Source organism: Astatotilapia calliptera, chromosome 3, assembly GCF_964374335.1.
Source record: "Astatotilapia calliptera chromosome 3, fAstCal68.1, whole genome shotgun sequence".
In the NCBI taxonomy this organism is placed as follows: domain Eukaryota; kingdom Metazoa; phylum Chordata; class Actinopteri; order Cichliformes; family Cichlidae; genus Astatotilapia; species Astatotilapia calliptera.
This window is the reverse complement of record NC_137424.1, coordinates 30,355,990-30,383,515: the sequence shown is the minus strand read 5'-3', so window position 1 is coordinate 30,383,515 and position 27,526 is coordinate 30,355,990. Positions and strand designations below refer to the sequence as shown.

Here is a 27,526-nt window from a genome sequence, read left to right as displayed (position 1 = left end):
CTTTATTAATAAAGGAGGCCAAGGAGTAAATAAACATTGTTACTAAATTGTTATGTAAAGGTTTGTAACTAAATGCGCTATACAGATTAGAAAAAACACCACTAGCAAAGGAAGTGATGTGACAACGCTGTGATCCAATAGCACGTCACCACCAAGAGGAAGTGGCTTGACGATTTTTAAGCCAAGGTACTGCAATGTGTTAACAGGTCACTGACAGGATGAAAAACTAGAAACACCTCGCCCTCTAAAAGCCTTTGTAATAGCTGTGTGGTTTACTAAATGTCCGAGTAGCAACTGGATTAAGCACACAATGGGGAGCTTCACCGTTATAACAGCGTTGTTTTTCTGTATTCACTGTAAGTACTGGCATCTAATGATTCTCAGTCCAAGATTTGGATCCTACCAGAATTTAAATATTTTTGGAACCCTGTGAAAATGATTACAGTTAATTTAATACTAATTTGTCTGTGGTGTTTGTTTCAGGCTGGATCTCTGTCTCAGGTTCTGGGTTTCAGACTGTGGAGGTCCAGCCCGGTGAAGAAGTGACACTGCAGTGCACCAACATCTCCAAGCATCAAACACAGGCAGACTGGTTTAAAGTGGTCGACCAAACTAAGCCCACTTGTGTCTCTTCTATGTTTGAATCTCGTGGCTCAGCATCGTTCTGCGATGGATTTCAAAATGGAAAATTTATTATGAGTTCCAACATCACCTTTGTCTTTCTTCAAATCAAGCAAGTGAATTTATCTGATGTTGGGCTGTATTTCTGTGGATTTTACACAAATAAACACACAGTTATTTCGGATGCAGTAGAGTTAAGAATTCAAGGTAAGCTTGTGGGGTAAAGGCTTATTTCTTGCACATGATTTATCATCAAATTGTTATGTATAAAGTTATACCATGCCTACAGGAAATGGTGAACCCAATGATGAAGTGAAACTCAGTAGTCAAGGTATGGTTAATTTTATCTCTCTAAAATGTTTTTCTTTTGTCACTTTACTCTAGTAAACTGTGACCTGTTTTGTAGCATAATTTTCATTCCTAAAGTAATACAAGTGGATTAATATGCCTTTGCACTTTATTTCCTCAAATTTCAAAGAAGTAAAAATTAGAAACACATTCATAGTAACACATACATGGATGAGTAAAAAAAGGATCTAGTAAAATGTATTTATATATCACCTTTGAAAATAAAACATAAAATATTTAATAAATATTGAACAAGACAACTGAAACAAGAAAACTGATGTAGGAGCCACTTTTGTGCTGCTAGGTGTTAATGTGTTTTACAGTATGGTGTGTTTATGGGAATATATTTAAGGTACACATACGTAATTGGCGCCAGGTGTTATTGGTCGGAAGAAGAACCAGTTTGTGACTGTCGTTCTGTTGTGATAAATGTTTTTGGATAAAGAGAACTGTGTTCAAAAACAAATGCAACTGATGGAATACCATACAGATGTTAAATGGACAAGATAAGTATGGCTGGAGTTATTGGACTTGGTTACAAGTTTCATTCATAACAGTGGCATTGCGTCAACCCCACCAATGAACACCACCGTGGCTTCAACTGTGGTCTTAGCCTCTATAACAGAGAATAAAATAGTATAACAGATATAAGATAAGATAAGATAGAACTTTATTAATCCCTCGGGTGGGTTCCTCTGGGAAATTCGATTTCCAAAAAAGCACAGCACCGACAGAAGTTACAGTTACAGAATATTATATATATATACACACACACACACACACATATATATAAATACAGAGACAATATAAATAAAATATACGAAGGGGATAAATAGAATAAATAGGAATTAAAAATAAATAAATAAAAATAAAAATAAAAATACAAGTGAATTGCACATTTCAAGTATTGAGTCTATTGCACTGTTGACTATTTACAAAAGTATTGCACAAAAGGTATTGCACAGTGAGGTGAAGAGGCACTACAGCTTAGTTGTTCCCCCCTCCTTTGTCCTCCTGTTTCCCCTCCCTCTCCCCTCCAGAGAGGAGTTAAACAGTTTGATGGCGTGTGGGACAAAGGAGTTTTTAAGTCTGTTAGTTCTTGTCTTTGGGAGAAGCAACCTGTCACTGAACAGACTCTTCTGGTTGTTAATGGCCGTGTGCAGAGGATGCCTGGCATTGTCCATAATGTCCATCAGTTTCTTTAATGTCCTTTTCTCTGCCACTGTCACCAGAGTGTCCAGCTTCATGCCTACCACAGAGCTAGCCCTCCTGATCAGTTTCTCCAGCCTGGATGAGTCCTTCTTTGCTGTGCTGCTCCCCCAGCACACAACAGCATAGAAAAGTACTCCAGCAACCACCGACTGGTAAAACATCCTCAGGAGCTTCCTGCAGATGTTAAAAGACCTCAGCCTCCTGAGGAAGTACAGTCGGCTTTGTGCTTTTTTATACAGGTGCTCTGTGTTGCATGACCAGTCCAGTTTATTGTCCACCCACAGCCCGAGGTACTTGTACTTGTTGACCACCTCCACCTCCTCCCCCTCTATCTGAACCGGCAGTGGACCTGCTCTAGACCTCCCGAAGTCCACAACCAGTTCCTTAGTCTTTGAGGTGTTGAGTTGCAGGTGGTTTGTGTGACTCCATGCGACAAAGTTCCTCACCAGACTTCTGTACTCCTCTTCCTGATCATCCCAGATACACCCCATGATGGCTGTGTCGTCTGCAAACTTCTGAATGTGGCATAATTCAGAGTTGTAGCAGAAGTCAGAGGTGTACAGGGTGAAGAGAAGAGGGGACAGCACAGTTCCCTGTGGTGCTCCTGTGCTGCTGACCACTGTGTCAGACGTGATGTCCTTCAGCCTGGCGTACTGTGGTCTGTCGGTGAGGTAGTCGGAGATCCAAGCGACCAGGCAGGGGTCCACCTCCATCCTGTTCAGTTTTTCTTGAAGCATACAGGGCCGGATGGTATTAAAGGCACTGGAAAAGTCAAGAAACAGGATCCTGACCGTGCCTTTTCCCCCATCCAGGTGTGAGTGGGCTCTGTGTAGGAGGTACAGGATGGCATCCTCCACTCCGACACCCGCCTTGTATGCAAACTGTAGTGGGTCCTGGGCATGTTGTACCTGTGGTCGGAGGAGGTTGAGGAAGAGCCGCTCTAGAGTCTTCATAAGATGTGACGTCAGTGCCACCGGTCGGAAGTCATTCAGCTCATTGGGCCGGTTCTTTTTGGGGACCGGGACGATGCAGGATGTCTTCCATAGGGCGGGCACTCTCCCCAGTCGCAGACTGAGGTTGAAGACTCGTTGTAGCGGCTCCCCAAGTTCAGCAGCACACGCCTTTAGCATCCTAGGACACACCTTGTCTGGGCCTGCTGCCTTTCTGGGGCGAAGCTTCCTCAGTTGTCTCCTGACCTGATCCACTGTGACACTGGGAGATGTTTGGGAGGAGGGGAGGGGGGGAGATGTCTTGCTGCTGAGAGAGGGATTGGAGGAGGGGGGTGTCATGGTGTCAGGAAGGGGGGAAGCGAGGGAGGTAGGAGAGTGGGGATTGGACTCTGTAGTGAAGGTGAGGGTGAGGGTGGGGGGGTTGTGGGCTGGTCAAACCTGTTGAAGAAGTTGTTGAGTTCGTTTGCCTTCTCCACAGTCCCCCCCACTGTGCTTTTCTTGGTGTTGTGGCCTGTGATGGTTTTCACACCATTCCAGACCTCCCTCATATTGTTCCTCTCCAACTTCTGTTCCACCTTCCTCCTGTAGGTGTCCTTTGCTTCCCTCAGGCAGCGTTTCACCTCCCGCTGTGCTGCTTTTGTAACCAATACGTCTACTCACAGAATGAGTGAAGCAATATGGATAACAGCAGAGGACAATTTATTTAGGGTCTGATGGCAATTTACCATCGGTGTCCAGCACTTTAAAGGATTGATGGACTGGAGCACATCTGTCCTTAACATACCCTCTTAAACATCAGCTTGACACTGATATATCAAAGGAAACTTAACCGACTTTAAGTGCAAATGTTTCAACCTGAACAACTTAAAACTTCTCTGGGATACAATTTAAACAAAGACAAGAAGAAGAAAAATATTTCCATCAATAGTCACTTTTCCTAACCAGGAGACAAGTGAATATATTATGTAAAGAGTCCTTTTTCTCAGTCCTGGGGTTGTAACACCACAACCTCCTCAGTCCGTAATCAAAGAGTGTCTATTTGACAATAACCAAAATGTCTTTGGATAGTCTTTGTGAATGCAAACAAAACAAAACAAAAAAAACAAATGATATTAGCTGGCCAGCAAAATAAAGAGAGTGTATGGCACTGAGTGCGGGCGTGTGTGTGAGTACTTCGGTCCAAATAATCAAGGTCCGGATGGATGAAGGGATGGCGGCCGCTTGTCCTTTAATGGCACCAGTAAGGCAGCACAGTAGTAAGGCAGCACAGCAGCGAGGCAGCACAGCAGCGAGGCAGCACAGCAGTAAGGCAGCACAGCAGCGAAGCGTCTGGCAGGAGAACGAACAATAGTCCTTTTCAAGGCTACTGCAGAAGGCGATAGTCCCCGCTAGCTCACCCCAGCTTGCTCTCTGGCACAGCTACAAGCCACGTGAGCTCATAGCCCCTTAGTGACATACGAACTTGGCTACCAACGTCCGCTTAGCATGGCGGCTAATTGTCGAGCTTGCTAGCTTAGCCTCGATTAGCGATTAGCACCTTAATAACCATTACTACACATCACATCATAGCAAACACATGATAACACATGGAATAGTATAATATACATACGAAACAGATTTTTACCTGGCAGGAGAACGAACAATAGTCCTTTTCAAGGCTACTGCAGAAGGCGATAGTCCCCGCTAGCTCACCCCAGCTTGCTCTCTGGCACAGCTACAAGCCACGTGAGCTCATAGCCCCTCCCGCTAGATAACCAAATTAACACTGGGTTACATCCACCCCTGCTTAAAGTGTGACGTCCCCGTCACTATCACCCGACAGAGATTGCACTAACCCAGCAATCTGTTGTTGTAATGACAGGAAAAAGTTATTGAGCAATGCAAGTGTCATCGGCACATTGGAACTGTGATGCTTACAATCGACTTTGTAGCCGACCTGATAGTCACTGAGATAAGCCGGTGGCACTCTCCTCCTTTGTGGCCTACCACATGTTGGGGCTGGGCTGAGCACCTCCTCATCGTTTGCTGTCTCCGATCCTGTCAGATCTACAATGAATTCAGGTGCCCCAGGATTCAGAGGATACTGTGGCTGGGACGCCTCCTGTTCTCCCAGAACATCCCTTTGATCCGCCAACAAGTCATTGTCAGGAAATTGGCTGGATGTAAAGTTTATTTCCTCGTCTTGCCCAAACTCCTCCTCCAGCCGAGTTTCTTCTGTGTTGCTCCCTGCATCCACTCTCATGAGAGGTTGAACCGAACTGGTTAGCACATCCTGACTGTCACATTGCAGGTTAACCGGTAGGAACCCACAGGGAAGAAGCATGTCACGATGCAGAACTCGCTCTCTGCCCTCTGCATCCTCTGGCCTAATCACATAAACTGGGATAGACTCATCCGTCTGCTTAACAACGATGTGCACAATAGGCTCCCACTTATCAGAGATTTTGTGTTTCTTTCTTAGGCTCAGATTCCTTACCAGGACTCTGTCACCCACTTCCAATGGAAGGGCAGTAACCTTAGCATCCCAGCGTCTTTTGTTCAACAATTGTCTCTTCTCAGCATTTCTTGAGGCTAGGTCGTATGCATACTTCAGCCTACTCTTTAGTTCTCGTACATACTGAACATGTGTTCTGGTGCTGTGGCCACGTGGACTATGTCCAAAACAGAGATCAATCGGAAGGCGTGGCTCTCTACCAAACATCAGAAGGAAGGGCGCTTCTCCAGTTGCGTCATGTTTTGTACAGTTATAAGCATGTACAAGGGGGCGAACATACTTCCTCCACTCCTCTTTTTTCTTATCCTCCAGAGTTCCGAGGAGGTCCAACAGAGTCCTGTTGAATCTTTCCACTGGATTTCCACGTGGATGGTAGGGTGTCGTACGGGACTTTGTAATCCCTGCTAGTTTACAAAGCTCTGCCACTATTTCAGATTCAAAACAAGCACCTTGATCACTATGGATTCTGCGAGGAAACCCGTAGTGACTGATGAAGTTCTCCCATAACACTGTGGACACCGTTTTCGCTGTCTGATCTCTCGTGGGATATGCCTGTGCATATTTTGTAAAATGATCAGTTAGTACTAGGATGTTCCTGGTGTCTCTCGAATCGGGTTCTATTGTCAGAAAATCTATGCACACTAACTCGAGGGGACCACTGACTTTGATGTTGACAAGTTTAGAGGCTTTCTGCACTCGTGCCTTTCGTTTCACACACCTCTCACATGTTTTACACTTGTTCTCAATGTAGCTAGCCATTTTTGGCCAGTAAAACCTCGCTCTAGCCAGTTCTAAGGTTCTCTCAATACCCATGTGACCTGTCTCGTCATGAACACCTCGGAAAGCTCTCTCTCGATGGCTATTAGGGATGACAAGTTGATGGAAGGCCTTCCCCTTTTGATCAAAAACTCTACGGTATAGCACCCCATCAACTAGAAGTAACTTTGATTTCTCCCGTAAAAGCAGAACCACCTCAGGTTCCTCAGACTTTCTGTCAAAAGTCTCATCCCCAGTCTCTAAAATGCCTATGATGCGGGCTAAAGAGCTGTCATTTCTCTGTAACTGATACCAGTCCACCATAGACATTCCTGGTAGGGCTGACTGGCCAGGTAGGGGGACCGGATCCTCAAGGTCATCAGGAACCGCACTGTCATTGCACAAGAGTGTTTCCACGGCAGGGATTACAGTGTCGACTGTCTGTGTGCCTTCACCTAAGATCGTGTTGACATTGACACTATGACGCTTACACACAGTACTCATTGCCTCCCCATCGAGAACTTTAAACTCCTCAGGGGACAAACTAGCACAGTCCAGCATGCTGGAGATTCTTCTGTCTGTCTCCAGGGACTCCTCGTCCTCCTCTGAGGGTCCATGAGGCCTCCTAGAGAGCCCGTCAGCATCAGTGTTATGTTGGCCAGATTTGTAGTGTATGTCAAAGTTGTAAATCGACAGAGAAGCAAGCCATCTGTGACTTGCAGCATCAAGCTTCGCACTGGTCAACACATACGTCAAAGGGTTGTTATCAGTCAGCACCTTGAAATTAGCCCCATACAAATAATCATGGAACTTCTCACTTACTGCCCACTTGAGGGCGAGAAATTCTAATTTATGTACAGGGTAATTCTTTTCGCTTTTGGAGAGGCCACGACTAGCATAAGCTACTACTCGAGTCTGGCCGTCTTGAACCTGATACAACGCTGCTCCCAGGCCTGACATACTGGCATCTGTGTGTACTACGTACGGGAGCTGCCAGTTGGCGAAAGCCAGAACAGGTGCTGAAATCAGTTTTTCAACGATAAGGTCAAAAGCAGCCTGGCAGGCAGGGGTCCATTTTGCCCCAAGTGAGGGTGACTTTGTTCGTGGCCAATGTTTTTGGCCTTTATGCCTGGGGGCTAGTTCTCCCTTTAACAAGTCATTGAGAGGCCTGACAATGCAAGAATAATCCCTCACAAACCGCCTGTAATACCCCGTGAAACCTAGGAATGACCGAAGCTCTTTGGCAGTTTGTGGGCATGGCCAGTCTTTCACAGCAGTAATTTTGTCTGGGTCAGGCTGGATCCCCTGGGCAGATATTACATGCCCCAGATATTTCACGGAGGTTTGGAAGAACTTGCATTTAGAAGGGGATAACTTCAGACCAAACTCAGCAATGCGCTTAAGGACCTTCATCACCCGCTCTTCATGCTCTTCCAGTGAGTTGGAGAAGATTATGAGGTCATCTAGAAATGCAACAACCTCCTGGAGGTTAATTCCCTCCATCACTTTCTCCATTGTCCGTTGAAACGTGGCAGGGGAGTTAGTCAAGCCTTGAGGCATCCTCCGAAATTGCCATGTTCCAAACGGCGTTGTAAATGCTGTCTTGGGTCGATCACATGGCTCAACTTCAAGTTGATAGTACCCGCTCTTGAGATCTAAAACAGTGAACCATTTTGAACCAGAGAGCAGAGTGAACGTCTCCTCTATACGAGGCAATGGGTATGCGTCCTTTTTGGTGAGGTTGTTTAGTCTCCGGTAATCTACAACCATTCGCAGTTCCCCATTCTTTTTCCTTACAAGCACTACTGGAGAGGCATAGGGGCTATGTGACTCCTCTATAATGCCTGTTGCCAAAAGGTCTTGGAGGTGTCTTTTCAAATCATTGAAATCAGCGGGCGAAACACGTCTTGTCCGCTCTTTGAATGGGACATGAGGTTCTAACTCAATGCGGTGACTGACCCCCGTCACACTACCAACGTCAAGATCATGTTTCGAGAAAGCATCTGATGCTTCTTTGACAATTCTAGCCTGTATGTGCTCTTTGAATTGTGGTGATATCGGGCTGTCCCCAAAATCAAGGCCAAGAAGCAGGGCAGATTGGTTACTGTCCTCGCTATGAGAAGCTAGCAGGGACTGTGCCTGCAGAGGAGCATCTTCGGGCTGGGGGTTCAGATCAGGGAGTGCAACAGGAACCGCCCAATCAATGGGGGAGCACTCAGCAATAGCTGTTCCAGGATACAGTGTGATGCCCCGCCGAGAGGCATTTTTGACCGCAACTTTAAACTTACAGTGAGACATAGGTTTTACATCAACTATCTGGTCATAGATGATAAACCCCCCTGGTGTAGGTGTGTCCTCCGAGCTACACACAAGAGCCTGAAATTTATCGCTCCCAGGTTTAGTGTGGCAGATGGCTTTCAAAGTATACACCTCACCTGGTTTCAAATGCACCGGTACCTTGCTGGAGAGTGCAACACGGAGGGCTTTGACCTCGTCTGCTTGGGGGTCAGCCTGCTTGAAACATTTGGTATATGCCATGACCCAGTTAGTGTCAATGGGTAGAGTCTGCAGAAACTTTGCTCCACCCTTTTTTTTGACAGTCTTTTAGCATGGGACCTAACACATTTGTGCCCACAAGAAGAGAAAACTTATCATTGTACGATTGATCTGGACTAACTAATGCTAAGATGTTGAAACACTTGTCTGTGCCACAAGCACTTTCAGGGAACTGAACTTTAGCCTCAATGTACCCCACATATGGTACCTTTTGTCCAGCCGCACCTTCGATGTCCAGTACCTCTTTTATAGAGAACAGTTCTCTATGAGAAAGATAGCGAGAATAGAATGACTCTGATATTATTGACACTTGGGACCCGGTGTCAATTAAACACCGACACGGAACTTGATCTAACCATGCTAAACCATCACAAGGCTCCCCAATTAGACCCTGAGGAAACTGGGGAGGCACCGTTGGAGCTGGGGCTTCGTACATGCACTGGCTTGAAGGCTTGGAACTGCTCTGACCATCAGCTCCTGCTCGTTCCACAGCAGGAGCTCCTACTGGTTTAAAGGCAAGTTGGACTGTGGACTATTCTGTCGCTGAGCCATTGAACACTGGCTTTGCCCAGCACTGTGCCTCTCACACAATTTCTTTTGCACTAATATGGCATTGGTTGGGTTTGAACATTGTGGCAACATATGTGAATCCTCCCCACAATTATAGCAAAATTTCCCAACCCTTTTATGATCACCAGGTAGCCTAGCAGGAGTTGGTGGAGCTGGATTGTGGATTTTGGTTCTGTGCGATAGCTTCTGCCTAGTTTTATCACTTTTGGGACACTGAGAATTTGCTGCAGATGAGCTGTTCATTAGCTCTGCTTCTAGCTGCCTGATTCTTTCCTCCAGTTGCTCTCTGGTACAAGCATCCAGCGCTGTGGGAGGTGTGCCAGAATGCCTGCCGTCATCTGTGGCTACGAGTGTTCGAGCCTGCACTTTAGTTGAGGTGCCGCTCATGTAACGTCTCCTGCGCATTTCTTTTAACTGACTCTCTTTCTCATGCGTTCTGATTTTAAAAAGCAGCTCTGAGAAAGTGGGAATAACATGATGTGCAGATCCCACTATTTCTTTTAGATGCAGAGTGGCAATTAGAGAGTCATCCCAGCAACCTCTGAGGAACTGCTTTAGTAGCTGAACATCAAAATCACTTCTAGGTATGCCATTACCGTCAACTACCTCCTGCAGCAACGTCTGGAGTCGGCGCAAGTAATCAGATGCCTTTTCTCCACTATTCTGATGAGTCTCTAGGTACTGGATATACAGCTCTTCACCTCCAGTGACATTGCCATAAGCCTTGTCAAGCTCATCGAGATAGTCTTTTGGTGATGCTTGAGACCCAATAGAAAGGGCCACATTCAAAGCAGGGCTAGCCAAGCTATCGAGGAAAACACGGCGCTGCTGCCCTTCGGAAAGGGTAGAGTCATTTAGTACCTGTTTAGCTCTAAGTCGCCATACCCTGTACTCTACCTCATTAGGGGGTTTTGGAGAGTTTCCTGAAAATGAGCGGAGCTCAAAACCAGAGGGAGTGTGCACGGGCGAGTCATGTTTTACAATGTGCTCCACAATGACTCTCTGAACCTCCGCTGGCAAAGGATCAACAAGCAGGGAGTCCGCATCAAGTGCCTGTTTAGCCTTGGGCACATGGCCATCATCACAGGCGGCAGTTGACCTGGGACCTGGTGTGGACTGAGTTTTAACTCCCAAGGCAGGAGTTGAGGTAGCTAACCCCTTATATGTATCATTTTTCCCACACATGTGGCTCACTGCAGCCTGATTTAAAGTCATGGGGCTCACATTATATGCTAATGCCAGTTCGTTTACTTGTTCTCTGAAACTAGCAGTCACATCATCAATTGCTCGAGCGAGGGGGACCACATCATGCGCCAGGTGAAAACTGTCAGGTCCCTGAGGACAGTACTCATCTATCTGAATAACCTCCCAACACTCCCCATCTGCTGAATGTTCTCCATCTAAGAGCATTGGGGTAATGCACTCCATGAACTGACACAAAATAGTGTCAGGGAGACTATCTATTTGTTGAATTTTGACAACGTGATCCAGCAAAGCGAATGCTCTTTGCACCTCTTGTAGTTTAATCCCGGCTTTAGCCCCTTTTAACAAAACAGTGTACTCTGGATCAAAACCATACCTGTCACAAAACTCCATTGTCTCTCTCTGCAAAGCAGTAGATGAATTCACAGATGTCTGAGCATGTGCTTCAGGATAAAGTTAGTGATGCGCTCCAGTCCCTGTTCGGGCGCCAATTTTTTCCTACTACTCTTAGTTGTAACCAATACGTCTACTCACAGAATGAGTGAAGCAATATGGATAACAGCAGAGGACAATTTATTTAGGGTCTGATGGCAATTTACCATCGGTGTCCAGCACTTTAAAGGATTGATGGACTGGAGCACATCTGTCCTTAACATACCCTCTTAAACATCAGCTTGACACTGATATATCAAAGGAAACTTAACCGACTTTAAGTGCAAATGTTTCAACCTGAACAACTTAAAACTTCTCTGGGATACAATTTAAACAAAGACAAGAAGAAGAAAAATATTTCCATCAATAGTCACTTTTCCTAACCAGGAGACAAGTGAATATATTATGTAAAGAGTCCTTTTTCTCAGTCCTGGGGTTGTAACACCACAACCTCCTCAGTCCGTAATCAAAGAGTGTCTATTTGACAATAACCAAAATGTCTTTGGATAGTCTTTGTGAATGCAAACAAAACAAAACAAAAAAAACAAATGATATTAGCTGGCCAGCAAAATAAAGAGAGTGTATGGCACTGAGTGCGGGCGTGTGTGTGAGTACTTCGGTCCAAATAATCAAGGTCCGGATGGATGAAGGGATGGCGGCCGCTTGTCCTTTAATGGCACCAGTAAGGCAGCACAGTAGTAAGGCAGCACAGCAGCGAGGCAGCACAGCAGCGAGGCAGCACAGCAGCGAGGCAGCACAGCAGTAAGGCAGCACAGCAGCGAAGCGTCTGGCAGGAGAACGAACAATAGTCCTTTTCAAGGCTACTGCAGAAGGCGATAGTCCCCGCTAGCTCACCCCAGCTTGCTCTCTGGCACAGCTACAAGCCACGTGAGCTCATAGCCCCTTAGTGACATACGAACTTGGCTACCAACGTCCGCTTAGCATGGCGGCTAATTGTCGAGCTTGCTAGCTTAGCCTCGATTAGCGATTAGCACCTTAATAACCATTACTACACATCACATCATAGCAAACACATGATAACACATGGAATAGTATAATATACATACGAAACAGATTTTTACCTGGCAGGAGAACGAACAATAGTCCTTTTCAAGGCTACTGCAGAAGGCGATAGTCCCCGCTAGCTCACCCCAGCTTGCTCTCTGGCACAGCTACAAGCCACGTGAGCTCATAGCCCCTCCCGCTAGATAACCAAATTAACACTGGGTTACACTTTCATCTCCTCCTTCACTCCTTCACTATATGTCATGTAATGACAAGTATTTAGAAAATGCACAGATGACTCTGTGAGCTGGGCAGCACAGTGGCACGGTGGTTAGCACTGTTGCCGCAGAGCAAGAAGGTCCTGAGTTCTATTCAGGACGTATCTATTGGGGCGATCGTGGCTCAAGAGTTGGGAGTTCGCCTTGTAATCGGAAGGTTGCCGGTTCGAGCCCCGGCTCGGACAGTCTCGGTCGTTGTGTCCTTGGGCAAGACACTTCACCCGTTGCCTACTGGTGGTGGTCAGAGGGCCCGGTGGCGCCAGTGTCCGGCAGCCTCGCCTCTGTCAGTGCGCCCCAGGGTGGCTGTGGCTACAATGTACCTTGCCATCACCAGTGTGTGAATGTGTGTGTGAATGGGTGGATGACTGGATATGTAAAGCGCTTTGGGGTCCTTAGGGACTAGTAAAGCGCTATATAAATACAGGCCATTTACAGGCCATATTCCTCCATCAGGCCGGGGTCTTTCTTGGCCCTGCGACAGACTGACGACCTGTCCAGGGTGTACCCCGCCTCTCACCATATAACAGCTGGGATAGGCTCCAGTGCCCCCCGCGACCCTAAAAAGGATAAGCGGAAGCGAATGAATGGACTCTGTGAGCTGTATGTCAGACAGGTCATTCCAGAGTCCTGGGCAAAAGATCTGTTAAGAGCGAGTACGCTTAAAATAAGTTTTAAGCATGCAGAACTGGGGTGATGTAATTCCATGTCTTTCAGTGTATTTATTTATAATCTTCTTTCCATATAAGTAAATATTATTATGGATCTGATGGCCTGTCTCGATGTAGCTTAAAGCTAATTAAGTTACTCTTATAATCAGGCTCGGTTAGTCAAGATCTTATATCTGTTATTGCCTGTGTAGTGACTTTCTTTAATTAATTAATCCCATGTCAATATTATTTCAAGGAGACCGATACATTAAACAGTAGTTCACTAGATTTAGTTCAGCACTATTTAAGTTTTGTTACTTATTAAGTTATATTTTATTATCAACAGTTATTGTACAGGTCAGCGTATCTAAAATCTTATATTAGACTATCAAATTTGGATTATATGATTTTAACATAAAGAGTGTAACAGTGTAACAGTGTAACTCAATGTGTTGTATATTTGCCATTTAAAGATAAAGTAAGCATCTGTTTTTTATGTTTTAAAACACAGCAATAATCTAGCAAATAAACCCACATATTTTGTTTTAAATACATTTGCTGTGTAAAAATATTTAACATCAATTTAGGTTACTTCATTTTTAATTTTTGATTGACCAAGTGTATTACATCTTTTTTTTAACTATCAAATCCAAATGTATGAAACTTTTATGTGCAACTGAAATACATAATCGTAACTACTCAAATCAATTACATTTTTCAAATCAATTTTATTTATATAGCCAAATCACAACAACAGTCACCTCAAGGTGCTTTATATTGTAAGGTAGTCCCTATAATAAAACATACAGAGAAAATCCCAACAATCAAATGACTCCCTATGAGCAAGCACTTTGGCAACAGTAGGAAGGAAAAACTCCCTTTTAACAGGAAGAAACCTCCTGCAGAACCAGGCTCAGGGAGGGGCGGGGCCATCTGCTGCGATCGGTTGGGGATGAGAGAAGGAAGACAGTACAGAGGACATGCTGTGGAAGAGAGATAGAGATTAATATCAAGCATGATTCAATGCAGAGAGGTCTATCCGGTCTTTAAGTGATGACGTGATGAATCCTGCTTCCGGGCCCAAACGACTCCACGTTTAATAAGGCTTTTGTGTTCTTTGCATGTTTTAATGCTTTATTTGTTGTTCTACTTAATCTCAACAAGCCCCTGAAAGCAGTCAGTGATCACTGGCAGGCCCTCTCGTTTTTTATTATCGCTAATCATTTTAAAGCTCATTTTTTAAAACCTTATAATATAACTACAGCTTAGCCCATGCAGCAGTGTATTGATAACTAAGCTCATATTGTTCATGGATTATCTCAGTTGTTCTTCCAATTGAAGTTCAGTCCGTTTACAGCATCCTGACATGCGATTACATTTGTCCTGAACCTTTGGGAATCCTCACCTTAACTTTTATTGAGTGGAAAAAAGTTAGCGTTCATCCTCCAGCTTCACTGTTTATATTATGCTAACATAGCTGTGTCGCTAGCAATCACGTAGATGCAAAGTAGCAAGTTAACTTCCTGCTAACTTCTAACTCTGCTAAATTTCTTAAACTCCGTTTTCGTGGATGCCTGGATGTTAAACTTAGAGCAGCAATGGTGATCATTTTATTACAGATGAAAGGATTTAGACAGTTTTTAACTCTCAGTGATGCCACAGTTAGGGACCTGCAGCAGAGTTTGAGCCCAGGCACGGCTAATGTCATCGGACTTAAAGACCGGATTGACACACAGTGAGTGAGAAATTTGACTGAAAAGGAAAATCTCAATGCATCATGGGAATCCCCCAGCAGCCTATGCCTATTGCAGCATAACTAAAGGAGGATTCAGGGTCACCTGGTCCAGCCCTAAGTATATGCTTTAGCAAAAAGGAAAGAATGCGCTATTAGGGTGATGTGGTACATAAGGTCATTAAGATATTTATGAGTATGTTATTATGTGAGGAGCAGGATTTTGAATTCAATTCTGGATTTACCAGTGAGCAATGAAGGGAGGCCAATACAGGAGAAATCTGCTCTCTCTTTCTAGTCCCTGTCAGTACTCTTACTGCAGCATTTTGGATTAATTGAAGGCTTTACAGCAAGTTTTTGGAACATCCTGATAATAATCAATTACAGTAGTCCAGCCTAGAAATAACAAATCTATGAACTAGTTTTTCCGCATCACTCTGAGACAGAATATTTCTAATTTTAGAGATGTTGTGCAAATGGAGAAGGCAGTCCTACATATTTGTTTAATATGTGCATTGAAGGACATGTCCTGGTCAAAAATTACTCCAAGTTTCCTCACAGTGTTACTGGAGGCCAAGGTAATGCCATCCAGAGTAAGAATCTGGTTAGATACCATATTTCTAAGATTTTCAAGGCCGAGTAAAATAACCTCAGTTTTATCTGAATTAAAGAACGTGTTATCTAGCTTCATAGATAGATAGAGTTGGGTGCCATCTGCATAGCAGTGAAAATATTTGCTATGTTTTCTAATGATAATGCCTAGGGAAAGCATGTATAATGTAAGCAGAATTGGTCCTAGCACCGAACCCTGTGGAACACCATAATTGACCTTAGTGTGTGAAGAGGACTCTCCATTTACATGTACAAATTGGAGTCTATTAGATAGATATGATACAAACCACTGCAGCGCAGTACCTGTAATACCTACATCATGTTCTAATCGCTCTAATAGGATATTATGGTCAACAGTATCGAACGCTGCACTGAGGTCTAGCAGAACAAGCACAGAGATGAGTCCACTGTCAGAGGCCATAAGAAGATCATTTGTAACCTTCACTAAAGCTGTTTCTGTGCTGTGATGAGCTCTGAAACCTGACTGAAACTCTTCAAATAAACCATTCCTCTGCAGATGATCTGTTAGCTGTTTGACAACTACTCTTTCAAGGATTTTTGATATGAAGGGAAGGTTCTTCTTTCTTCTTCTTTGAGCAGTTTTGTAGGAATGCGGTCTAAAAGAAGTTAACTCAGAAAGATCAATTGGAGAAAAAGAGTCTAACTTAACATCAATGGTACCAAGAGTAGCTGTAGATAATGTTACATCTGTGAGATGATTATGGGTAATTTTTTCTCTAATGATTAAAATTTTATTTGTGAAGAAGTTCATGAAGTCATTACTAGTTAACGTTAAAGGGATGGTTGGCTCAAAAGAGCTCTGACTTTTTGTCAGCCTGGCTACAGTGCTGAAGAGAAACCTGGGGTTGTTCTTATTTTCTTCAATCAGTGACGAATAGTAACATGTTCTGGCTTTGCGGGGGGCTTTCTTATAAAGCAGCAAACTATTTCTCCAGGCTAAATGATGATCCTCTAAATGTGTGACACGCCATTTCCTCTCCAGATTACGAGTCATCTGCTTTAGGGTACGTGTTTGAGAATTACACCACGGAGTCAGGTACTTCTGATTTGAGGCCTTAGTTTTCACAGGAGCTACAGTATCCAGAGTTGTACGTAGTAGGGAGGTAACATTATTAACAAGATAATCGACCTCGTTTGGAGCAGGGTTTTAATAGTTTTGCAATTTTCATTAGTTTTTATTTTTATTTAGTTTTGACTTCAGATTTTCAATTTTATATCAGTTTTAATTAGTTTTTACCAATTGTTTGCTAGTTTAGTTTTTATTTTTTTGAAAATCCTTATTTTCAGTTTAGTTTTAAATAGTTTCAGTTATAGTTTTAGTTGTGTTTGCAATAATTATGTGTAACAAAATCCCAGTTTCATCATATCAGTCATGCTCTTCTGCTTATCCTTGGGTATGTTGCTATTCCAGCTACCATACCCTGCACCCTGGACAGGTCGCCTGTTTGTCGCAGGGCTAACACGCAGAGACAGACAACTCACATTTCCACCTATGGGTTCTTTAATTAAATAAATAAATAAGGCAGATGAACAACCATTGATACCAGGCAACTATAAAATGTATATCTTGGCCCCAATGAGACTATTAACTCTTGCAGCACCGGGTGTTCGTAATTTTGGTTTAAGTGAATTGATAAACTTTTTGAAGGCAATTGACTCCCACAGTTGTGTAGATATCCCAGTCCTGTTGTCTCGGGATGCATCACGCTGCCTTGCCTGGGGTTAGCTTCTGTTTTCTGGGGATGAGGGTTGAGTGTGCTCCCTTCTCAAGGTAGGCTAGGTTAGCCTTCTTGTGTGAGCTTTTCAAGTGCACTTTAAGGTTTGTGGGATTTTTTTCCCTTTAGAAATGTCCCTCATAATTTGTCTCTTTCCACTACAAGACACTTGCTTTATCCAAAACACAGTCATATTCAAAGTAATCCCAAACTGGACTCTGGCGCTTTCTCCCGACTTTTCCTGACATGATTCTGCGCGTGGACGCAGCAACACAGACGACTCGACTAACGTACTGGCCACCTGCTGCCATAATGAGACACAGCAAGAAAAAAATCTGGAAACTAAACTTCATTTTCACCCTTGACTATTGTATGACACGCACACATCAATGAAAACGAAACACATTTTTGCTATAAATTCAGTTAATTTTAGTTAGTTTTGTTAACACTCATTACAGTTTTAGTTAGTTTTCCTTTTTTTGTTTTTATTTTTATTTCCGTTAACGAAAATGTTTTTTCACTTCTAGTTTTCGTTATTTCGTTAGTTTTCGTTAACGATAATAACCTTTGTTTTGGAGTAGCGTTCAGGTAGCTGCTCTGCTCTGTGTTGGTACAGGGCATTGAGGATGATAACAGTGGGTGGATTATATTTTTAAACTGAGTTAAGATGTCTTTGCTTTCAGAAAGACATCTACTTTGATAAAGTCTACTCTCCACTGCTGTGTAATCCATTATTGTAAATGTAAATGTTATCAGGAAATGATCAGACAGGAGAGGGTTTTCAGGAAACACCACTTTGGACACCACTTAGACTGCCAGCAATTTAAGGAGAACATGCGGCTAAATATGTCACTCCTGGTCTGATTGGTCTTGTATTTGCATTTGATAAACATCCACTTAAACAGTTTGGCGTGCTAGGGTAACTTTCTAACACCATTTAAATACCTTTTCAATCTTTACTGCAGAAGAGTGTAATGGAAATACAAAAGCTGGCACTGTGATGTTTATCAGCATGGCTGTTTTCTTCATGATGACTTCTGCTGCTTTGGCTATAAAAGTCAGGCAGCTTCATGCAGGTACAGAAACAAGTGATTTATTAAACATCCTCATATATCTGTAACAATCATGTACAAACTTCTAACTTTTTACTTTGTGTTTTAGCCTCAAAGAACGAGCTGCATCTTGAAAGAACCAAGATGGAGCACATTTTTTGTTACTCAAAAGCTGTGTTACAGGTAAATTATAACTGTGATAGCCTTTATGATAGAAAAAAGGAGTAATTTCAAAAAAAAGAAATATATATATATATATATAAAGTATGATTTTGCAACATTAACCGTGTATTGCCAGCAAAGCTGTCTTATCCTATTTGATGTTAGATTTCTTCTACTCTTTTTAGAGCTTCATCAGATTTTTCTCTGATATCTCTGATTTAAGTAGATGACACTCAAGGAAAGCAATTTTGTACTTGTTCAGCAGTATCACTCAGATGTGCACTCAGTCATGGCTTTTTAAAAGTCCAAAATTATCTGTTTACAAGGCACCAGACAGTCATGAATAAGATGGGTGCAATGACAGTCTCTTTTTTTGCTTTTGTTTTTGTATGTGACTCTAAACTGTTCATTTGCAGGATGAGGGCTCTCTTCACCTGGACTCTGCAGCATTGTGGCTTCTTGCCAAAACAAGAAGCAGAAGGCCTGCAATAGAGAGAAAAGTGGAAACTCACGTTGTTTATTATGTTGGCAGATAAAGTGCGTTCTCTGTGTGTACAATGATGTTTTTGTTATGATTATTATTTTGTCCTGATATGTCAGCTCTCTCCTGAAAAGAAAAAGACAAAGGTATTGTGATTTGTCACACACAACTGAAACAAGGTCTCTACAGATATAAATGACGAAACAATGGCATCCTGAATGTTTCATTTAAAGCAGGGGTCTCAAACTCGTGACCCGGGGGCCACTTCCATGTCACCCCTACCTTGACGTGAAGAAATCTAATGCAATTTGGTCCTTGAACTTACTTTTTTTTTTTTGGATTTGTTTGTTTTTGAGTGCAATGTTAAGTTAAGGTCTTAAAAAAGCAAAAACATCATTGACTATGAAGTCAATATGAGCCAAGAGAACAAACATGTTGAGTGATTGGCTGTGTTAGTTTAGTGAGAGTTATTTGTAAAGAAAATAATTTTCACTTATTCTGTTGTAGTCTTTGTAGTTTACATGTATGATGGGTCTGTCTAGCACAACCCCACCGCTGGAACGAGAAAATTTTACTACACAGCAAAGCAAGACACAAGTAGGCAAAGTTCATTGTGTTACTCATGCATGAAGGAGAGAACCGGACGAGCGCTGTTCCTTCGCTTGACCTTAGTTGCTCTCGTCTGCTCCCTCGTAACACTGCTCTTTATTGAGGTTACATGAATATGCATAGGTTTATTAACATATGACGTCTTACATAGGTATACATGTGAATAAAGAGTATCAGTCTGTGCATTGTGTAGGTAAGTGTGTGTGTGTGTGTGTGTGTGTGTGTGTGTGTGTGTGTGTGTGTGTGTGTGTGTGTGTGTGTGTGAGTGCGTGCGTGCGTGCGTGTGTGTGTTCAACAATATGAACCTGACAATGTAGTTTTTGACTAGAAAGAAATAGGATAAGATGGACAAGGGACCCAAAAATGAACAAAGTGGTAAATAGACTGATTCTCATATAGCACTTTTTTCTACTCTGCCAGAGTACTCAAAGTGCTGTATCCAACATGCTTCATTCACCCAATCACTTCCTTCTATAATCAAGTGCAATCTAACCAATATTCACACTCTGATGGCCACATTGGAGAGCAGTATTTAGTTAAGATTTTGCCCAAGGATATTTGGCATGCAGACTGGGGAAGCCAAGTGTTTAACTACCAAACTTCCACTCAATAGCTGATCTGCTCTACCACCTGAGCCACAGCCACCCCAAAGGGAGGCAGAAGACATAAATACACCGAAGAGTAACGAGGGAAGTGGAAACACATAGCAAACACAGCTGACACAAATAAACATGATGCCACAAGGGAAGCAAAACTAATCCCACTGAGAATGGAAAACGAGACTGTGAAAATAAAACAGGAAACATAATGAGATGTAGAAATGACAACACGAGCTTGACGATAGGATGTGGAACACGCAGACATGAAATACATAGCAGACTGGGAACACAAGGAGAGGAACATGGGATCAGATAAGAGGGACAAAGGACGGACATAACTAAAAGTATAGCGGAAAAGAGAGAATTAGACAGGAAACGGGAAAATGACACAAGCGAGGGAGCATGGAAGATAATATTAACTAAAACCCAAGACACACTAAGGAATAACACGAGAACTTAATATCCTAGTACATCATACGAACTCAAAAATACAAAATAAAATCACATTGCCCAGCGCCCTGATAAGTGCGCTTAATCAGCATGAAGTCATACTCTGCCTCTTGTTTTCCCTGGGTTTTTTTGTGAGTTTTGCTTGTTGAATGTTTATTTTGTCTGCCCCTTTTAGCTTTGCCTGTTACAAAGACTGTCTTCCCGTATGACTGTATGAAGGAAGCTGCCATATACTGGCCTTTAACAGACTGGATTAGCCACTTTTTAAAAAAATTATGGCTCCAAATTATTCATTGAGAGAGCTATAGCTCTGTTCAAATCACACAAAAGCAACAAGAGTCAGACGACATGAGGGAGGCTGAAATTCATGTTGATTAAATTGCCAACAGATATTAGCTCTGTAGTGTTATTTACTAAAACAAACAAAAAATGTTTTACTAAAATCCATATATCTATCAAAAGTTACATTCTTATGGTTGTTTCTTCAGTTGTTTTTCCTCTGATTTTCATCCGAAAGGAACCTATTATTTACCTATTTTTATTAAATGTGTGGTAAACAGAAAGTATGGAACCTGATGGCTGTCATACTTAGAGTGAGAGTCAAATGGTCTGAAGGGGGAGGAAGAGAGGCCTGAGTGAAATTACTTATCACTTCACAGGAAGAAACAGCACAGTGTGATCTGAGAGCAGCTGAAATCACAAGGCCTCTGCAGCCAGTAATGCTATAGTGAAACCTGGCCTACCTATTGTTTGGTTTTATAGGAACAAGACAGATGTTGCAGGTAATGAACAAAGTCTATGCAACAGTAAGACTTCACCAATAATAAGAAATATCAGATGTTCTTATTGATTTCAATGGGAGTGCTCCTTGAAAAAGCTTTCCACTTGCTGATCTACTTATGAATGTTACTTAATATTGTATCCAGTATCGAGTAAATGTATGTATGTATGTATGTATGTATGTATGTATGTATGTATGTATGTATGTATGTATGTATGTATGTATGTATGTATGTATGTATGTATGTATGTATGTATGTATGACAAAAAGAATAGCTTTCTCCCTTGATATCTGAACATGTGTAGCGGCCCACCCCGTTTACTGCTGTGTTGACAACACTATAAAATGAAACCCACATACAGAAATAGCATTAACTGCTTTCACATTAAAGTTTCACATTTTTCTTTTGGTTGTTTAAATCAACTTTTTTAATGCATGTAGACAAGATCAAAACAGTCAGTTGAGGTTTAAGTATCACAATGGGGAGGAAAGGTGTGGCATCCTTCTGGTGAATAAAAAATGGTTCCAGTAAGAGGCTGTACCCTTACTCTTAAAAAATACTTGTTGATAGTAGAGTTTTGCTTCCCTTGTTGCTATCAGTGTGTGAAGAGTGGGAGAAGAGGGTTGCATTGACAATCCAACACAATTGGCAGGACATTGAACACATGTTATGAGTGGTCTGAAACTTGTAAATAATTCATGAAACCAAGCACATCATTGTTTTTCTTGTGACATTACCAATAAGTTTGATGTGTCACATGGCCCTCTTCCTATTGAAAAAAGTTGTATCCAAGATGGCCGACTTCTAAATGGCCACCATGGTCATCACCCATCTTGAGGAGTTTGCCCCCTCACATATACTAATGTGCCACAAACAGGACTTTAATATCACCAAACTTCCCATTTTATTACGATGTATCCATATAAATGGCTCACCCTGTAGATTACTCTAAAGAAATTAACATTCCCACGGCTGATTTGCATTGTTACGCCAATGTCCAAATCGCTCTCATTTTTTCTTAATTGTTAAATTGCTTTTATTTTTCATATTTGTATTTTAATGTTTTTAATGTTTGTCAATGGCTTAAATGATTTCAGTTGTCCGTTATACAGCAGGCCTGTTTTATTTAAATGTGCTATATAAATAAAGTGTTTTCACTTCCTGCAATTGTCAGTGTGAATGTTCATATGCAGTTAAAATAAGAAGTGCAAGCACTCTGCTTTAGAGACAGTGAATGTGTTGTCAAGACATTTTGTTCATCAGAGGTGTAAAGTTGCAATAATGTTTTATTGTCATGTACAACAGCATAACATCCTCACAGAGTGATGCTGAGAAACTAGTTCATGCATGGATTACTTCTAGGCCAGAGAAGGTTGGATCAGGATGACCTAAAAGTTTCCTGAAAAGCCCTTCAGTTGATCCAAAATGTTGCAGTGAGGGTTCTGACAGGCACTAGAAAGAGAGCATATTTCTCCCATACTGGCTTCTCTTCATTGGCTCCCTGTTAAACCCTGAAGTTAATTTAAAATCCTTCTACTCATTTTCAAGGTCCTAAATAATCAGGCCCCATCTTATATTAAAGACCTCGTAGTGCAATATCCTCATATAGAGCATGTCGCTCTCACACTGCAGGCTTACTTGGAACCAGCTCCCAGTTTGAATTCGGGAGACAGACTCTGTCTCTACTTTTAAGATTAGGCTGAAAACTTTCTGTTTTTACAGAGTTAATAATAAAATAATAATAGTAATACATTTTATTTCAAAACCCTCAAGGACGCTGTACACAAGCAACAACAACGACAACAAACATAACAATAAAACATTGAGCAAATAAATAAAATAAAATAAACTAGCAGGATGGAAAAATTTATGCGGAATAGGTTAATGTGAACAGGTGAGTTTTTAGTGTGGACTTAAAAGGAGGGAGGGAAGTGATGTTTCTTATCTCAGAAGGAAGGGAGTTCCAAAGATGGTGGGCAGAAAACTCTAAAGTAAGAGGGATGTGGGTGCACAAAACTGGAGGGTTAGTTATACTGCAATAGGTCTAGGCTGCTGGGAGCTTCCCATGATGCACAGAGCTTTTCTTCTTCACTCACCTTTTTCACTTACTATGTGTTTTGTTAAATTCTCAATTCTTTGATCTTTGGGCTGAAGGAAGAACAACACAGAAAACAAGGAGCATGAGTCCAGAGCAGTTCATAAACAAGAAAACAGTTCAACACAGAACCAGATCCAACACGATTCCACGGGAAAGTTCCGGGGGCCGACCGTGCGGATGGCAACGGCGGCGGCGGGCAAACAGTTCTGGGGGCCGACCGCGCGAAAAGCAGCAGTAGCAGCACCGGTGGAACAAATCCGGGGAGCGGCCACGCAGAAGGCAGTGGCGGCAGTGAAAGAACAGGTCCGGATGCCGACCACACTGAAGGCAGTGGCGGCAGTGAAAGAACAGGTCCGGAGGTCAACCACGCCAAAGGCTGTGGCGGTGACGGCCTCGTTCAGGGGGCCACCCTCGACGGCGATGACGTCCGACCAAAGGCCTGGAAAGTGGCCGGCGACGCTGAGGTGGCAGTTGGGGACCTGAAGACGGCGTGGCCCCTGCAGCACAAGGAGAGGCAGAGGCTGGGCCAGACGAGGCAGAGGCAGAAGTTGAAGCAGAGGCTGCACCAGGCAAAGCTGGTGCTTCAGTGCGTTACTTCTGTTTTGTTTTTGTGCATAACTTCTGTGTCTGGGCACTCCTCTGGATATTCTTACACCAGAGAAGAGCTTCTTAACTACAGGACTACAACACCTGTGGATTTACTTCCAATATTTGTCGCATCTGCGGCAGATTTACTGCAGACTCTGATCAGGAAAGTGAGACGCCGAAAGAGAGGTAAGCGAGCCGGCGCACTCGTGCGTCTGAGGAGACGTGGACTGCGAACTGCTCTTCCTGGGATCTTCCTTTCCAATGTACGCTCACTCAGGAATAAAATAGACGAGCTGGCCCTGATGAGAAGCATGAACAGAGACTTTGCCTCCTCCTGTGTCTTATGTTTTACGGAGTCGTGGCTCTGTGAGGACATCCCGGACAGCGCGCTCAAGCTGGAGAGCTTTCATCTGCTGCGCGTGGACCGGCAGGCCTCTCTCTCTGGTAAGACCAAAGGTGGAGGTGTCTGCTTCTACATTAATAGTGGCTGGTGCACAGATGTAACAGTGATTGCTCAGCACTGCTCTACCTCTCTGGAATACCTTTTTATTCACTGCAAACTGTTTTATTCTCCGCGGGAGTTTGCTTCATTCATCCTGGCCGCTGTTTACATCCCGCCAGATGCGGATGCGCAGGCAGCTCAGTGCGCACTCGCGGAGCAGATACTGCACATGGAGCGGACATTCCCGGACTCTCTCATTATTGCTCTTGGGGACTTTAACAAAGCCAATCTGAGCCATGAACTTCCCAAATCCAAGCAGTATATTAAATGCCCGACCAGAGAGGAGAGGACATTAGACCACTGTTACTTCATGATCAGCGGTGCCTATCGTGCGGTGCCCCGCGCTTCACTCAGACTTTCTGACCACGTCATGATCCACCTAAGCCCCGCGTACAGACAGAAGCTGAAGCTCTCCAAACCTGTCGTGAGGACCAAAAAACTGTGGAGCAACGAGGCTGTGGAGGAGCTTCGCACGTGTTTGGAGTCTACAGACTGGGACACAATGAAGGCTGCTTCTAACAGCTTGGACGAGTTTACGGACACTGTCACCTCCTATATCCACTTCTGTGAGGACAGCATTGTGCCATCACACACCAGGGTGAGTTATAACAATGACAAACCCTGGTTTACTCCTAAACTCAAAAAGCTGTGGCTGGAAAAGAGAAAGGCGTTCAGAAGCGGAGACAGGGTCTGCTACAGAGAGGCCAAGTACAGGTTCACTAAAGAAGTGGACGTTGCTAAACATCAGCACTCTGAGAAGATGCAGCAGCAGATCTCAGAGAATGACTCGGCCTCTGTGTGGAAAGGTTTTAGGAATATCACCAATTACAAGCCTAAAACCCCCCACTCCACTGATGACTTGCTCTTGGCCAACACCCTCGACGACTTTTACTGCCGTTTTGACGAGCCATCAGGCAGCCTTCACACCTCCAACGGCCCCAACAATGGAGACACTTTGGACACTCATTCCCCCACCTCTCCCCCCTCCATAGAGCCATCACCACCTTCAAACACTTCACCTACAACACCCCCCTCCTCACCCCACACAAAAGAGGATTTCACACCACCTCCTCCCACCACAACTCTTCATATTCATGAAGAAGGTGTGAGGAAGCAGTTTAAGAGTCTGAATGCTCGAAAAGCTCCCGGCCCAGACGGTGTGTCTCCTGCCACCCTCAGACACTGTGCAAACATGCTGGCCCCAGTGTTTTCTGGCATTTTCAACTCCTCACTGCAGGCATGTCATGTGCCTGCCTGCTTCAAGTCCTCTACCATAATCCCTGTCCCCAAGAAACCTAGGATCACTGGACTAAATGACTACAGACCCGTGGCTCTGACATCTGTGGTCATGAAGTCTTTTGAGCGCCTGGTTCTCTCCTATCTCAAGACCCTCACGGTCCCCCTCCTGGACCCCCTGCAGTTTGCATACAGAGCCAACAGGTCTGTAGATGACGCCATCAACATGGCCCTACACTTCATCCTGCAGCATCTGGACTCCCCAGGAACCTACGCCAGGATCCTGTTTGTGGACTTCAGCTCTGCCTTCAATACCATCCTTCCAGACCATCTCCGAGGCAAGCTTTCCCAGATGAATGTGCCTGATCCCATCTGCCGGTGGATCACTGACTTCCTGACGGACAGGAAACAGCATGTGAGGCTGGGAAAGAATGTCTCGGACTCCCGGACCATCAGCACCGGCTCCCCTCAGGGCTGTGTTCTTTCTCCCCTGCTCTTCTCCCTGTATACTAACTGCTGCACCTCCACCCACCAGTCTGTCAAGCTAATCAAGTTTGCAGATGACACCACCATTATTGGACTCATCTCGGACGGGGATGAGTCTGCCTACAGGAGGGAGGTTGAACGTCTGGTGTCCTGGTGCAGCCACAACAACCTGGTGCTGAATGCCCAGAAGACAGTGGAGATTATTGTGGACTTCAGGAAGCACACAGCTCCACTCCCCCTCATCATCCTGACTGACACCCCCTTCACCTCTGTGGACTCATTCCGCTTCCTGGGTACCACCATCACCCAGGACCTGAAGTGGGAGCCCACCATCACCTCCGTCATAAAGAAAGCCCAGCAGAGGATGTACATCCTGAGGCAGCTGAAGAAATTCAACCTGCCAACACGGACGATGATGCAATTCTACACATGCAATCATCGAGTCCATCCTCACCTCCTCCATCACCGTGTGGTACGCTGGAGCCACTATCAGGGACAAACAGAGACTGCAGCGTGTTGTGCGCTCTGCTGAGAAGGTGATTGGCTGCAGACTCCCATCTCTGCAGGACCTGTACACCTCCAGGACACTGGGGCGTGCAGCTCGGATCTCAGCTGACCCTTCTCACCCTGGACACAGTCTGTTTGACCTGCTCCCCTCAGGCAGGAGGCTCCGGTCCATTCGCACCAGAACCTCTCGCCATAAGAACAGTTTCTTCCCCTCTGCTGTTGAACACATGAACAATAACCGTATGACTGTTCCCACCACTAACACATGACCCTACGCTGTGTTCACTGCATCATTCCATGTTTGGCACTGATCACCACCTGCACTCATGTATATATCATGTATATATCTTGTATATATCTATCTACTTAGCACTTTTAATTCTTATTCTCATTTTTATTTTCATGTCTATTTAAGCTTAATTTATAACAGTATGTTTGCACTGAAGCACCGCAGCAATTTCCTAATGTTGTAAACCCGCTCAACATTTGGCAATAAAACCCTTTCTGATTCTGATTCTGAAGCCGATGCAGGTGAGGCTGATGCGGAGGCTGGACCAGGCGAGACTGATGCAGAAGCTGGACCAGGCTACGCTGAAGCTGATGAGGAGGCTGCACCAGGCGACGCTGAAGCTGATGAGGAGGCGGCTGCAGGCGAGGCGGAAGAGGCTGCCGCTGGACCAGGCGAGGCAGAAGAGGCTGAAGCTGGACCAGGCGAGGCGGAAGCAGCTGCTGCTGCAGGCGTGGATGAAACTGCTGCTGCAGGCGTGGATGAAACTGCTGCTGCTGCAGGCGTGGATGAAACTGCTGCTGCTGCAGGCGAGG

At 44.0% G+C, this 27,526-nt stretch overlaps 1 protein-coding gene across 1 annotated transcript; it reads left to right on the top strand.

The window, feature by feature from the left end:
• The first annotated feature begins 204 nt into the window (after window positions 1-204).
• LOC113011831 (uncharacterized) lies at window positions 205-19,059 on the top strand. Its single transcript, XM_026151621.2, has 6 exons — window positions 205-356; window positions 484-828; window positions 911-952; window positions 18,118-18,228; window positions 18,314-18,387; window positions 18,783-19,059. The coding sequence occupies exons 1-6, from the start codon at window positions 311-313 to the stop codon at window positions 18,900-18,902; spliced, it is 738 nt and encodes a 245-aa protein (XP_026007406.2). The 5' UTR covers window positions 205-310; the 3' UTR covers window positions 18,903-19,059.
• The last annotated feature ends 8,467 nt before the right edge of the window (window positions 19,060-27,526 follow it).

Coding starts and splice junctions, on each gene's coding strand:
- LOC113011831 (XM_026151621.2), top strand. CDS start 311: ATGGGGAGCTTCACCGTTATAACAGCGTTGTTTTTCTGTATTCACT. Junction 953..18,117: donor AGTGAAACTCAGTAGTCAAG/GTATGGTTAATT, acceptor TCTTTACTGCAG/AAGAGTGTAATGGAAATACA. Junction 18,229..18,313: donor AGTCAGGCAGCTTCATGCAG/GTACAGAAACAA, acceptor TTTGTGTTTTAG/CCTCAAAGAACGAGCTGCAT.